Below are 14,105 nucleotides of genomic sequence, written 5' to 3' on the forward strand. Positions count from 1 at the left end.
TGTAGCCCAGCATGACAGGGGCCATTGCTATAAGGTGAGGTTTTCTGTTTAGCCTCCTATATTTCTATGTTCTTTTGCACTCTGATCTGATGCACATGATGGATGTCCTGGCATTTCCAGAGACCTGTATGAAGTTGGGAATTGGACAAAGCTGTACTGCTAAGTCTTGCACAGCATAATAGATCTTCTCCTCTGGATATCTAGGGATCTCCTTTTGACCAGAACTGTAGCTAATTTGCTATCGAAGTGAAAGACCCTGGCACCAATTGCAGCCTAACTCTTGGTAGAGCTGTAGAGAAGTTATGCAAGACCTTGCTTCACCAAAGTGGTATTCTCTGTCCCACAACAACAAGCCGCCACATGATCTGCATTCCCTTCTATAGTCTGACAGGAGCAAGGATTGTAAATCTACTTTCCCAGTGTCAACAAACAGATATGGCTTTTTGTAACCATGCCCACTGCAACATGAAGATCTGGAAACTGTTTTGCCTGAGCAGCTGATCTTAATGACAAATACCCCCTCAAACCAGCATGAAAACAGCTTTGTGCTCAACTATTTCTTGTCTGGAAGCATCTCTCACACTATAGGCTATTTTAGGATCACAGAGCACACTGCTCTTCTGGCATTCTACTTGCTGAATCGTGATGAGAGAGTTTCATGCACCTGAATCCAGTTATTCCAGTCTTGGCTAGCTCTTTTCCCGCCCTAGTGAAGAGGCCTTGAGGCAACCCAGTTGAGACTGGGGCTGCATAGTGGAACAGCACAAATCCCAGAGCTGGCCGAGCTCCCTGATAAGGCCTTCAAAGAAGTGAAACCCTCTCCTTTTGTCTTTAGAATGCCTTAGCTTAGCGCTCTCTTGAAGGCTTCAGGGAGATGGGGCATTCCAAAGTGCTGCCAAATTCTCCACCTACGCATTCAGTATAACAGAGCTGTAGTCCTTAGCATGATGAAAGACAAAAATAGAGGAAATTGGGTTAAGTCAGCTCCTTCCCTCACACTGGAAAATTAAGGATGAATGTAGTGAACCCTGCCATAACTATCAAAGGGTTAAACAAGGACTCCTCCCGTCCCTTAAATTTCTGTCCAAAGTGGAACTGTAAATCATTATCCTTTCCTTAATCTCTATTTCCACATGATAAAGTTAGATCAATAATATATTTTGCTAAATAGTCTTCCACAATATACGAAGTCATTTAATATGGAAATTAGAAAATACCATGGGTCAAATTTGTCTGAAATCAATGAGGTTACACTAAATATGAAATTGATACCATGTCTCTATCATGCACTATTGATTTAAGATGGTATATGTCTTTGTGCAATCATATTATATCTGTATGTATATGCAATTTTTTTGCGCTGCTTACTCTGAAATATATAGCTTATATTAAATCTTGGAACACATGCTATATCAAAAAGCAAAATTGGAAGAAAATTGCTGAAAACAAACCATGTCTGGGAAATTGGTATAAAATAAAATTTATTTGCTCATCACTTTTGACAACTGAGAAACAAGTTCAACTGGAAGGTGTATTTTCTCAAGTGCCTCAGACCAACATTCCTACATGACATTCATAGAAACCAAAATGAACTTTGAGATTTGTTTGTCTCTCTCTCTCCTGAATGAATCCCTCCTGTGATCATTCTACAAAAGCCAAAAGGAAAAAAAAAAATCTACCCCACAGGAGGCCTTCATGTGATGTGCTAACACATTAAAACAGCTCTACTTGATAACACAGAGAGTTGCACACTGTTGGCTTCACATTTGTGTGAGGATATACAGCTAGATTCACAAAGATATAATCATGCCAAGGCTGAGAATCATCATACCTATATTTTAGATGCTCAGAAAATCATTAGCATTCATACTGCTTGAGTTACACACGCAGATTTCCTAGGCAATGAAGGGAGGGACACAGGCACCCAAGGAGTCACAAATCCAGCACACTAAGCAGCTCCCTGGCTAAACTAGCCAATGAGAGAAGCCAAGGAGAAAAGTCTGGCTTAAGCCAGGGGTGGGCAGAAGGCACTCAGCAGGCCAGATCCAGCCTGCATAGAGCTTTGATCCCTCCCACTCAGCTGTTTCAGGCCCCACCCAGTCATGTGTTGCCTGTCAACTGCTTCTATTTAAAAGGCTCACACCTTCCGGTGGCTGGCAGGCAACAACCCCAGGGAAGGCGCAAGCCCTTTACATAGGAGCAGTTGAAAGGGCCCTCACGTACCCAGCTAACACACTAGCAGCAAGGCTGGGAACGAGCCCTTTAAATAGCAAGAATTGAAAGGGCTTGCAGCTCATGTCTCTAGCTAATGTGAAGCCTAGGAGCTGCAGGGGAGGCACAAGCCCTTTCAACTCCTGCTATTTAAAGGCCCTGCCCTTTCCAGGGCGGTCCTCGACTATTTCAAACATTTTTTAAGTGCCCCCTCTCAAAAATTATTGCCCACCCCTGGCTTATGCCCTGAGCTCTGGAAGTTCAACAACTAAATCTACAGGTCACCTACAGTACTGGGATTATCAGATGTGAACATTCTCTTGCGGAGGAGAGTAGGAAGAGCACCCCTCATAATATCCTAACCATTGGGCTACAAGTTAATTTGGATATGGAAGACCCATTCCCTTCTTGAATGCAGAGAAGCATTTGCCACCTCTTAGGTAAGTGTCCGATCTACTAGACTACAGGATATTCTGATCCTGGGCTGTCAATTGCTGTTCCACTTCGGATAAGAAAGAATCACTGGGCCAGAAAACAAGTGGACATATGGAAGCATGAGAATGACTTTACAGCCTGATTAGAGCACTCTCAGGATCTGGGAGACCTAAGAGCCAGTTTCCTTACTTTCATGACTAGTTATCCAAAGTGAAACAGCTTCAACAGGTGAGACTGAGGGAGTCGCTCAAATAGAATATCCCATAGTCCAGGGGCTAAGGCACTCACCTCAGAAATAACTGGCTCCTCTTCAAATCCCTTCCCTGATATTTGGTCCTACCAATTTAGTCTAATTGTGAGATTAACTGTAAAAAAGCATATGAAAGTTTGTAAAATGAAACAACTTATTACAAGAGATGACGGAAAATGGGTCAAATTGCTTTCACTAATGAATGTTATAAATAGGTGCAAATGAAGCAAAGAGAATTTATCTAGGACAATTTAAAGGCCAAATTGATAGGATTAAAGGATTACACTGAAATTATGCTTGGTGAAAAGATAAGATGTAAAACTGGCAGCTGATTAACCAGAATGTGTCAGATATTAGCCCTCATTGATGGACAAAATAATGAGGTGGATGGACTATTTCTCCCATCACTCCTATATTAGGTCCATAAAGAAAGGCTCCAGGGAATGGAGTGAGGGGGAAATATAGAAGAGCACTCTATTGGAGCTGGCTGCCACCCCCATTATTTCTTGGGACTCCAGACCTTCTGCATCTTAGTTCTAAGCAATGTCTTTGTTAGACTGGGACTCAGATAATACCACCACCACTACCCACTCCACCTGAATCCCAACCACCACTGGCAATGAAATAGAAATAGACATTATCAGTTCCCTCTCATTAACTCTTTTACCCAAAAGAACAATTGCCACCATCTTTAGACACCATCTGCCTGACAAACAATGTGATTTTTTCCTTCTAAAATTTCTTTCCTATGGAAGCAGCAATATTTACAATTTCACAGAAAGGTCATCAATCCATTTGAGAGCTTCAGGACATGCCGAGTACACCATTGCTATTACCTGGAAATACAGAGATGAAAAATTTGTTCACAATACGTTCAATGGTTTGGAGGTTTCCACACCCACACTGTGGCAAAGCCGTTTCTCTGTGCATTGGATGTACACATCTTTCAAGAAACATCCATAATGCAATTGATGGTCATCCACGGTCTTTGATGGACCAAAAAACCAAGCAGTTCAACAGTGGGATCCTCTATGAAGTGCTTGTTTACATCACTCCCTGATCATTACAGGCATCAAATGTCTTCTGGGTTGAAGCTGGATGAAGAGATTCTTCAGCTGCCGAGAATAGTTGGTGGCATTAAGACAGGTGAACAAGGTTGTCACGGAGCTGTCTTGTAATCATGTAAACACAGCCAGCTATCACCAGATGGTTCAAAAAGTTGTTTGTGAGGACTGAACATCAGAATGGACTTCAGGGTGCCAGCCCCATTTAGTTGGGTATTCAGGTCTGTATTCGACTGTACTCCCCAAAATAGGTGTGCAGTACTTAGATATGGAATAAACAGTACTGCTGTTTATAGCATTCAAGCATCATGATCACAGCTAGAAACTGCTAGCTGTTGCATTATATTCATGCAACTCAGTTTATGGCATATCTATCAACAATCTCTGAAATAGGTAAGATAATTAAGTGGGATTCTGAGGTAATGGGGTAAGATTATGGTCAATTACTTTGCCACCGAAGTTTATATTCAGCAACTTCTTAGCTTCCAAACTGCAGACATGGGAAGCTGACACCATTTTTCAGGTACTGAGCTTGAACTGTCAGTTCCAAATGTAAATTTTCAGTCCTCTTCAGATTAGCAAAAATAATAATGTTGTAGCCTGTGTCAGTGGTGCCAGGTCATTGGCATAAGTGATCTTGTAGCATGTAATACAAATTACTGGAATGGACAATACTGGCGAGGATGACCCCCATCCTGGAGCCTGCAAGACGCCCTGAAAAGAAACACTACAGGGCAAGACAAAGCTGCTGAGATCCAGTGCCTGCACTGACTACACATATGGAGGCTGGCTTCCAGCAGAACCTTAAAATGGCTGCAGCTATTGTCAACTTGTCATAGGTTAATGACACTCTTGCACAAGGACTCACAGCAGAAGCTATCCAACCTACATCAATGTGATCAGACATTTCTACTAATTAGGTCAGTGCTTTTGGACAGACCATTCCATGATCTTGCAATTCAGTTTACCAAAAAGCAGAGTCTGTACAATGGCCTCCTACAGAGATCAGTACTAGTACCATCACTTTCTAAGAATGTGTCTACATAGTAACGTTATTTAAGAATAACTGATGTTATTTCAAAATAAAATGTGCATCTACACAACAAGACATTATTTCAAAATACTGGTGAGCTGGAGGACTTCTTACTTAGACTCCTGTAACCCTCATTTTACAAGGAGTAAGGGAAGTCGAAGTAAAAGTGTTCTTCCTCTGACTTCCTGCTGTGTAGGCAGCGCCAAAAGCTGAATTACGCTATTTCATAAGAACAGCAACACTGGGTCAGACCAAATGTCCATCTACCCAGTATCCCGTCTGCCAACAGTGCCCAATGCCAGATGCCCCAGAGGAAGCGAACACAACAGGTAATCACCACATGATCCCTCTCCTGTCATCCATTTCCAGACAGAGCCTAAGGATACCATTCCTACCCATCCTGGCTAATAGTAATTGATGGACCAAACTTCCATGAATTTATCTAGCTCTGTTTTGAACCCTGTTAAAGTTCTAGTCTTCACAACATCCTCTGGCAACAGCCTCAAATTCAACTATTCAATTGGTGTAGCTGAAGTTGCATATCTTAATTCAACTTTGGCCCTGCTGCATAGACCTGCCCTAAGGTATAAAATGCTCGTCAGGGAAAAGGAACAAGAAATGTTAAAATGAAATTCTTACTTAATACATTTCAAATGCTTTAAAACAGCTTTTCCTTAAGATACAAAGGATGTCTAATGGTGTGTTTGCCATGGTACTAAGCAAGCTGCAGTCTTAGTAAACCAAACCACCAACCTTATATGACATTGTTTAATGTTGGACAGTATGTTCACACTTCTCACCCATAAGATCTCCTGCCTCCCTGGTAAGCAGCCTCACCACGGAGCTATAAGTTTTGAGGGAACCTCTCTTGCTCTGCCATACACCCCACCTGTTTTGCACGGAACTAGGCAAGCTCACCCGCAAGGCAAGATCCAGAAGTGCCTGATCCTGTGCCTAACTGGCATGGATCAGGGACTACATGCCAATTAGGTAGAGGAGTGCGTATCTTCCCTTGGTTTGCATATCACACCAAACCAGGGTAGAAGATAGGTGTTTTGATGTCTACAGGAAAGATGCAATATCTGTGTCTCTGCATGTAAAGACATGTAGGAAGCTTTCTCTGAAAAAATTTGTCAAGTGAGTTTAGGCACCTACAGAGTTGGATGAAACATGAGTAGAACTTTGACTACCTGTGAAGCTTCCTCTCCCCCCCCCCCCCCCCCGAGTTAGGCACTTAGTGTCAATAGGCACCAAAAGCCCTTTGTGAATCTAGCCCATAGTGTTTAAGTGCGCAGATTCCCACAATGGAAAGTGCCTTGTACCATAAATAAAACCTACCTAAAGAATCCAGTTTCTTGCAGTATGTGTAAATAGTATAGCAAACTACATCAATTCTTGAGACCTGAACTTGTATGCCTAGTCAGAGTGCAAAGAGCTGCTATTTAATAAAATACAATCTTAAAATATCTTAAGTGATGTACACAAAGGTAAAGAATTCACAGAAGACAGCGTGACTCACTTTGATATTACACACCTACCATCCTATTGACAGAGCAGTAACAGAGGAATAAAAAAAAGAGCTCAATATCTAGTTATATTTTATCTTACATATATATTTCCCTAATCTCCCCCTTCCTTTTGTTCTGCTCATGTCCCAAGGAAGCTTCAGAATGAATATAGTCCAGCTGTGATTTGTCAGACCACTTACCAAGTATTTTTTTAAAATTTAAGTAAATGAGGGTATGTCTACACTATCCCACTAGTTCAAACTAGCGGGGTAATGTAGGCATACCGCACTTGCAAATGAAGCCCGGGATTTGAATTTCCCGGGCTTCATTTGCATAAGCGGGGAGCCGCCATTTTTAAAACCCTGCTGGTTCGAACCCTGTGCAGCGCGGCTACACGGGGCTCGAACTAAGTAGTTCGGACTAGGCTTCCTATTCCGAACTACCGGTACACCTCAAATCCCGGGCTTCATTTGCAAGTGCGGTATGCCTACATTACCCTCCTAGTTCGAACTAGGAGGGTAGTGTAGACATACCCTGAGTTCCTTCACAGGAACATAGGCGATAAGGGATAAAGTCCTACATAGATAAAAAATGGATTAGGTAATATAAATCCCTATAGCAAGAAACAGTTAGTATAGAAAGCAGAAGCAGAGTGTTTTTGAAATATTTAGAAGAGAAGTAATTATTTGATTATGTAAAAAGACATTGATTCACTCTAGAAGCTGTAGAAGGATTGTGTCAATCCTGGGTATCAGATATGCAAATTCAGATTTATAAGGGATAGGTACTGCATTTTTTTTTTAAAAACAAAGTAGTAATTCTTTTTTCCACATATAAATGAAACATGAAAGAACCTTTCACAGAAAAAAACCCCTAGAGACCTACGACAGCTCAGATACTGAACCCAATACCTTATACTTAAGTACTCAAAGCTACATCTACACTACGAGGTCTCTCAGCAAAAAATATGCTAATGAGGGACTCATTTGCATGAGTTGTGATCTCATTTACATATTTTCTGCCAATCCGTTTTTGCGTAAAAACCAAGCAGTGTGGATGTTTTCTTTTTGTGCAAAACCCCCCTTTTTCCACAAGATTGGTAGGGATTTACAGATCTTGTGGAAAAGGGGGGTTTTTGCACAAAAGAAAACGTCCCCACTGCTTGTTTTTATACAAAAACCCAGCACAAAAACGGAGCTGCAGAAAATATGCAAATGAGATCATGACTCATGCAAATGAGAACTTGTAGCATAGACACAGCCAAAATGTATTGTTTGGATATGCACAAAATAAAGATTTTATCCAAATCTTAAAATTTCAAGCTAATGATATGACCACTATATTTCTTGGTAGTTGCCTCATCTAATAACACATACCATAAAAATGGAAAAGGTAAATAAATGATTGTTTAAAAAAACCTCCATGCTTTTAACCAACTGAAAAAAAATAAGGGGCCAATATTTAACAGTTTAATCTTATGCACTCAGTAACAGTTTGGAAGATAGGACCCCTTAATATGGGCAATGGAAAGATAAGTATTGTTTTTATTAGGTATAGACACTAGCAGACTAAGAGGACTGGACTATTCAAACACGATGTCAACAATATTTGTTGTAGTTTAACAAGACACCTTAATTTAGGATAGGCCAGCTCCACTCATCTTCCTAATTTTATTTCCAGTTGCTGTGAAAACACCATACCACCAACCAGCAAATTAGCACTGTTTGGATACACATGCTTCTAATATGCCACATGAAATTAAACTAAAAAACTGCTACATTTGTCATATGTTCAGTATCCTAATGTCTCTAGGTTTGAAACCCTAAAAAACAAATGGTTTGGTTTGAATCCATTAAAAAAAAAAAAAAAAAAAACACAACCACTATTTTAGTGAAAAAGGCTGGTGTTCAAACAGTTGAAAAAGAAAACATAGCAAAATCAATAAATGACTTCTGAGTATAAACTAACATTTTACAGTGCACCTTTAACATGTTAAAATTATTACCTCTTTTTAAGAATCAAAATAAATGGTTCCATAAAGAAAATTAACGCTGATAGTCAAAAAATAACTCCCATGATTATGTAAGATCACATTTAAACATTCAGAAATAAGTTATAAAAATAGTTTAAAATGTCATGAAAAGCTCCTAGTAAGTTTTATTTTACGAATTCTTGCTCATATCTATAGATTGTCTAGCATCAGCAACTGCTTCGGGTACTCGAACAGTCATATTGTTCATACATTTCTTCAAGCAGATTTGGCAGCCCAAACGTGATCTGCAACAAAGAACAAAACACTGTTTTTAATTCAGCCATGCACGTATGCCAATGGTCTTATAACACTCCAGTGACAAAACAGAGTTTAAAATCTGATCTTTCAGAATTCATTCACGAGATTTAGTACAGTTTACCCAAATGTGCATTTGTACAAAGCTGGCAAGCTGTAAACACTGTAGCATAAAGATGCAAAAACTTTAATTTAGTGCTTACATATTAACTAGTAGATTATGTTACCTTAGAGGGGGGAAAATAGTTTAACATTTATATTTAAAATTCTGATCCTGCAAGCTGCTCCACATAAACAATTATGCTCACTAAAATCAGAGAGGTTCTGCCTGCATGTACACACAACAGCTTTCAGGAGAGAAGCCCAATTTTGAAAAACAGCAGCATGGTGGAGTTCAAGCACATGAGATTTCTGATTGTCATAACTACAATGAAGTATTCAATGAACTTTAAATTTACTCCAGCTGCAAATATGTACCACAAACCTCTTCTACTTTAAGTCTCTGGTTTTAAATCCTGTTGAGATCACTAGTAACTTGAGATTTTCTGGACGGGTTTTTGTGACAAGTTGGTATTCTCAAGTCCAAGTTTCTAGTGGAAAGTCTAAATCACATTACAGAGCAATTGGTAGAAAAAAAGGACTAAATTTTCTGATGATTCTGCAAGATCATAACTGCAGGATCAAGCCCCTTAATTGGCAACGGAAAGATACTAGGCCGGGGGAGAAAAGAAAACCCAGCCCTGATCTATACTTATTTTTTACTAGGACCTCACTCTTCATTTTAGTCAATTCAGAAATTTCAGTGGAAAAAATTGCAGTGGAAATAGAGCGAGTAGGTCTTGCATCCAAATAGACTGAATGAAAGAGACCATTGAGTCTAACCCCCTGCCCTCACAGCAGGACCAAGTACCATCCCTGATAGATTTGCCCCAGATCCCTAAATGGCCCTCTCAAGGACTGTACTCACAATCCTGGGTTTGGCAGGCCAATGTTCAAACCATTGAGCTATCCCTCCCCCGTTAGAGCATCATATGGCAGATTGTTTCTTCACATCTCCCGCCTGCTCACTAATACTGTCTTTATGTGCTCACTGTGAACTATGACCACAGAAATGAGGAACTTTGTCGCAGCCAGTAGAATTCAATGTGCTCCTGAATAGGGGGATATGATATGATGAAGCCATTATCAGATGTAACAGAACTAATGAATAGTCCAGAGTTCTATAAGAAAGTAAATAATGCAGAATAAAAAGGAACCTGAGTTTCCAAGGGAGAAGTGTGATTGCGTTCTGCCAGTTGTACAAATCTTTTCTACTTGGTTTCGTGTATTAATGTTGTGGTATCTTTTCTGGTTTGGATCAAAGTGCTGATACCAGCAGAACAACCCCTTTTCACTAAAATCAGCCAGCATCATACTGAGTGATACAGTGATGTTGATTTGGCATGGAGGAACTGTCCACCGTTCTGCGAAATTATGTGCAGGATCTGAAGTAACATTACTGATGGTTCATTAGATAGCTCAGAGATCTGGATACTAAGATTGTTCAGGGCAATCTATTGCTATTAAGATCATTAGCTATCTTGCTTGAGCTCTCTCAATATTAGAGGGATTAATGGGTAAGCATATTACATACAGGGGGGTAAGGAAACCACTCAGAGCCAGGGCTTGCATGTGCAGATATACGCACTCCATCCTCTCAGAACAGAAATTTGGACACTATTTCTGTTGCAAATAAGACCATGACTGGTTGGATCCTATTTGCAGAAAATGTTGGGAATCAAAGACCCCAGTCATTCACATGTGATTGCACATGGACACTAAATAGCTTGCTCAGATGGTATGCTAGGGTATTTAGTAATCTTGAAAGATTCAGAGCTACTGAAATGATGGGATGCCCACTCAATCAGTTTGACAGCTGAATAACTTCTTGGAAAAAGTAAACAGCTGGACTCCTTGAGTGGTGGTGCTGATTTTATGAGTGTCCCAGGTGAGGCATATGGACCTCCCTCAACTATGCTGTGGAAATACTCAATTGTCCATGTTGCACCGGTGGCCGGTATGAAGAAGGGTAACAGCAGGGACTCAAGAAGCTGGTACCATGAGATCACGCAGTATTAGGAACTATGATGGGAGCCCTAGCAGGCCCCGCAATCACCTGGCACTGACCCCAGCGGGCTGGGCAGAAAAGCCACTGCTGGCAGATTGGCAGTGTGTGTTCCACAGCCACTGGGGAGCCCAGCAGCTGCTCCGGTCGGCAGGAGGGGGGCGGGGCTGGAGCCAACTCAGGAGTAAAGGCAGTCCCGGTGTGGTGGGACATTTAGAAGCAGTGCCGCTGCCTCAAAAGGGGAGGGGTGTGGAACTCCAGATGGGAGACCTCCACGGTGGCGGCAGATAGGGAGGCAGGAAGACGCCAGACCAACACTGACCCGGAGAGGCAGTAGGAAGGGGCCCAGGGTATGGCCAAAGGAGGGCCCACGGGTTGGTGAGCTGCGGGAAGCGTTCCCCACCAACTGGACGGGGTTGACCAGTCCTTAGGGTCCTGGGTCAGGGCTCGGAGTGAGGGAGGGCCTGAACCCCCCCTACCTGCCTCAAGCACCCGAAGCACAATGAACAGAACTCCCATCCTGGGGCAGATACCAGACGCAAGATGGGCAATCTGGGACACTCGCGGTGTGCCAGTTATCTAATAAAGGTGACATCAGACCTAAGTCAGAGCCTCAGCCTTTACAGGAACTCAGCGCCAAGATGACTGGGATCTTGACTAGGACACTAGATATTAATGGTACCAGAGTGGAGGATACTGAAAAGACTGGTTCTAGTATGGAGAGCACCAATGGAGGAGAGGTTGAAACTCCATAATCTGGAGCTCCCTAGTCCAGCTAAACCCCTGGTCTGGCATGCTCAGAGTGGCCTTGTGGGAGCACTCATGGGGAGAGCCCAAGGGGCTAAAAGTGTTGCCAGATTAGGGTGCTGAGAAAGCAGAGCCCCAAGCAGCAGCAGTAGCGTGCAGAGTCCCCAGTCAACAAGGGTAGGGCGGCAGCCATCAGAGCAGCCAGGAGCTGGGGGAGAACAAGGCCCCCTGGGCAGGAGCAGGGACCCCTGATTGGCAGTGGAGCCCCTCGTGCATTGACCTCCTTTGGTCTGGGACCTGTCAGGTCCTGAGTAAGGCTGGTAAACACTAGTTGACTATCCAATAAGCAAAAGCTTATCAGTCAGTTGACTAGATGATTCCCCCTCTCCTCTGTGCTGCCTCTATCTGATAGAGGCAGTAATGGGGGAGAGAAGGGTATTTCAAAGTGGCAGCACTGCACAGCTGATGCCACATGCAGCTCAGAGTCTGCAGGACTTCCCTACTGACCCTGGGCTGCACACCCCCAGTGGGGGCTCTTGTACATTTCAAAGGAGGAATGAGAAAGTGCCTATTGACTAGTCAATGGAAATGCCATTGATTACTCAACTAGTAAAGTAACTAATAGTTAACATCCCTAGTCCTGAGGTGCCAGACCAGGGAGGTTCAACCTGTATTGCAATTTCAGAAGCATTGTCTTCGGTCCACCCACTATGGGACACCTGGTGCTGGTCACTGTCGGCAGACAGGCTACTGGGCTAGATGGACCTTTGGTCTGACCCAGTACGGCCATTCTTATGTTCTTATGTAGAGAATACCCCAAGACTGATCCTTAGGCAGTACCATAGCTCAACCACTGGAGTCTGAGGATTCCAAATAGACCCATTTTGGAATATATGCTAGTCTTGGGGGTGGAATGAGACCCAGCTGTGCATCTGGCTAAGGTTAGCTGACTGGGGCTTGCATAGCTAAAAATTGCTACATAGATATCAGGCTCAGGATGGAGTCCAAGCTCTGGGACCCTCCCCCCTACAGTGTCCTAGAGCATGGGCTCCAGTCCCACACGGACATCTAAATTTGTATAGGAATTACACAGCCAGAACCACATGACCCAGGCCAGCCATCGTAGTTTAACAGCTATGCAGACATCACCTTATTTTAAAGGTATTTTAGGATATAAAATCCTGTTTAATTGGTTAACCAATTAAAGGAAGGATGGGTGGGGGAATGCTGCAGCCCAGCTGGGCTGGAGCAGTCCCCCTGCCCATCACTGCTTGGCTGGAGTGGCTCCCCTGCAGCAGGCAGGGTCTGTCCTGGACGACCAGAGCAGCCTGTGTCCACAGCGGGCCCCGCTGCAGGGCTGGAGCAGCCCCATACCTGCACAGGCAGGGAGCTGCTACAGCCCCCACCAGTTAGGCGGAACTGGAAAGACTCACCCATTAAGAGTGATGCTTATCACTTAACTAGTTAACCTTTCACATCCCTAAGTGACTTTAGCCTCCTTTTCTCAGCAGCTCCTTCAGAAGGTGACCTCTTTCTATACTTTCCCACCCGAGCAGGGCTTTTTCATACCTGCTGGAAAAGCCGACAAAGACTTGACAGAAAGAACAGTGGAAAGTCTTTTCAGGAGCAGGAGCTGGGTGCTAGCAGTGAAGCAAGAACTAACCAGAACACTTTCAGAGAAAATCTGTTCTATTCCACAAGGGTCTTGTTTATCCAGATCAGGTGAGTATTTTTCAGGGCTGTGCCCCTTCTCCAGACAAAACAGACATCCGATATCTATTAGTAAGGAGCACAGCTGCCTCAAAAGAGGGACAAGTCTGGGATATTTGAGCTTAAGTCATAAGGGTTGAAGACCAGTACTGGGCATAAGAAAAACAAAAGAGCCCTATGCTAACTACCTACATACTGATCTAAAACACTATAGAACTAAAGGACTTCTATATACAACTGGAGGTAGCCAAGAAATACATGAACTGCTCACAAATCCACCTCACAGTCATGAGCTGTAACAAGATATTGAGGGAGATTGGCCCTAGCATGCCTCGTATGCTCTTAAAATAGGGGGGGTGCAAAGGTACTCAGATCATACGTATGCATGATCCCCACAGACACTGCTAGACAAAACATTGCAATTTCAAGTGCATGGAGTATGTATGCGCCTGGGGAAGCATACTTACAGAGAAACATCTGAAGAACTACTAATCCCAGGATCAGCTGGAAAAACTGCTAAGTGATGCACAGAGCCCAGGATCAGCTGGGGAGACCTTAGCTGGGCTCCACAGCTGCCCCTTGGAAAGGTGCAGAGGCTGTGCAGTGGCTTCCCCTTTTAAATGCCGCCTTGGGGTTTCAAAGTGGCAGCACTATCCCCTCCCTCTATCTCATGGAGGGGGAAGGGAAGGAGAAAAATCAACTAGTCAAAATACTATCCGATCGACTTGTCTTTTACATCCTTACTACACAGCAGAG

The 14,105-nt window shown here is 43.0% G+C and overlaps 1 protein-coding gene across 2 annotated transcripts in view; it reads right to left on the reverse strand.

The window, feature by feature from the left end:
- Window positions 1-1,464: 1,464 nt before the first annotated feature.
- The window catches only part of FDX1 (ferredoxin 1), an 81,824-nt gene continuing 69,183 nt past the window's right edge, over window positions 1,465-14,105 (reverse strand). For both annotated transcript variants that reach the window (XM_089775630.1, XM_089775629.1), the window contains exon 4: window positions 1,465-8,778. In XM_089775630.1, the coding sequence (XP_089631756.1) occupies window positions 8,664-8,778 (115 nt within the window). In that variant the 3' untranslated portion in view covers window positions 1,465-8,663. The remainder of the gene's footprint in view (window positions 8,779-14,105) is intronic.

This window comes from Pelodiscus sinensis, chromosome 1 (genome assembly GCF_052426305.1).
Source record: "Pelodiscus sinensis isolate ZL-2025 chromosome 1, ASM5242630v1, whole genome shotgun sequence".
NCBI classification, from domain to species: domain Eukaryota; kingdom Metazoa; phylum Chordata; order Testudines; family Trionychidae; genus Pelodiscus; species Pelodiscus sinensis.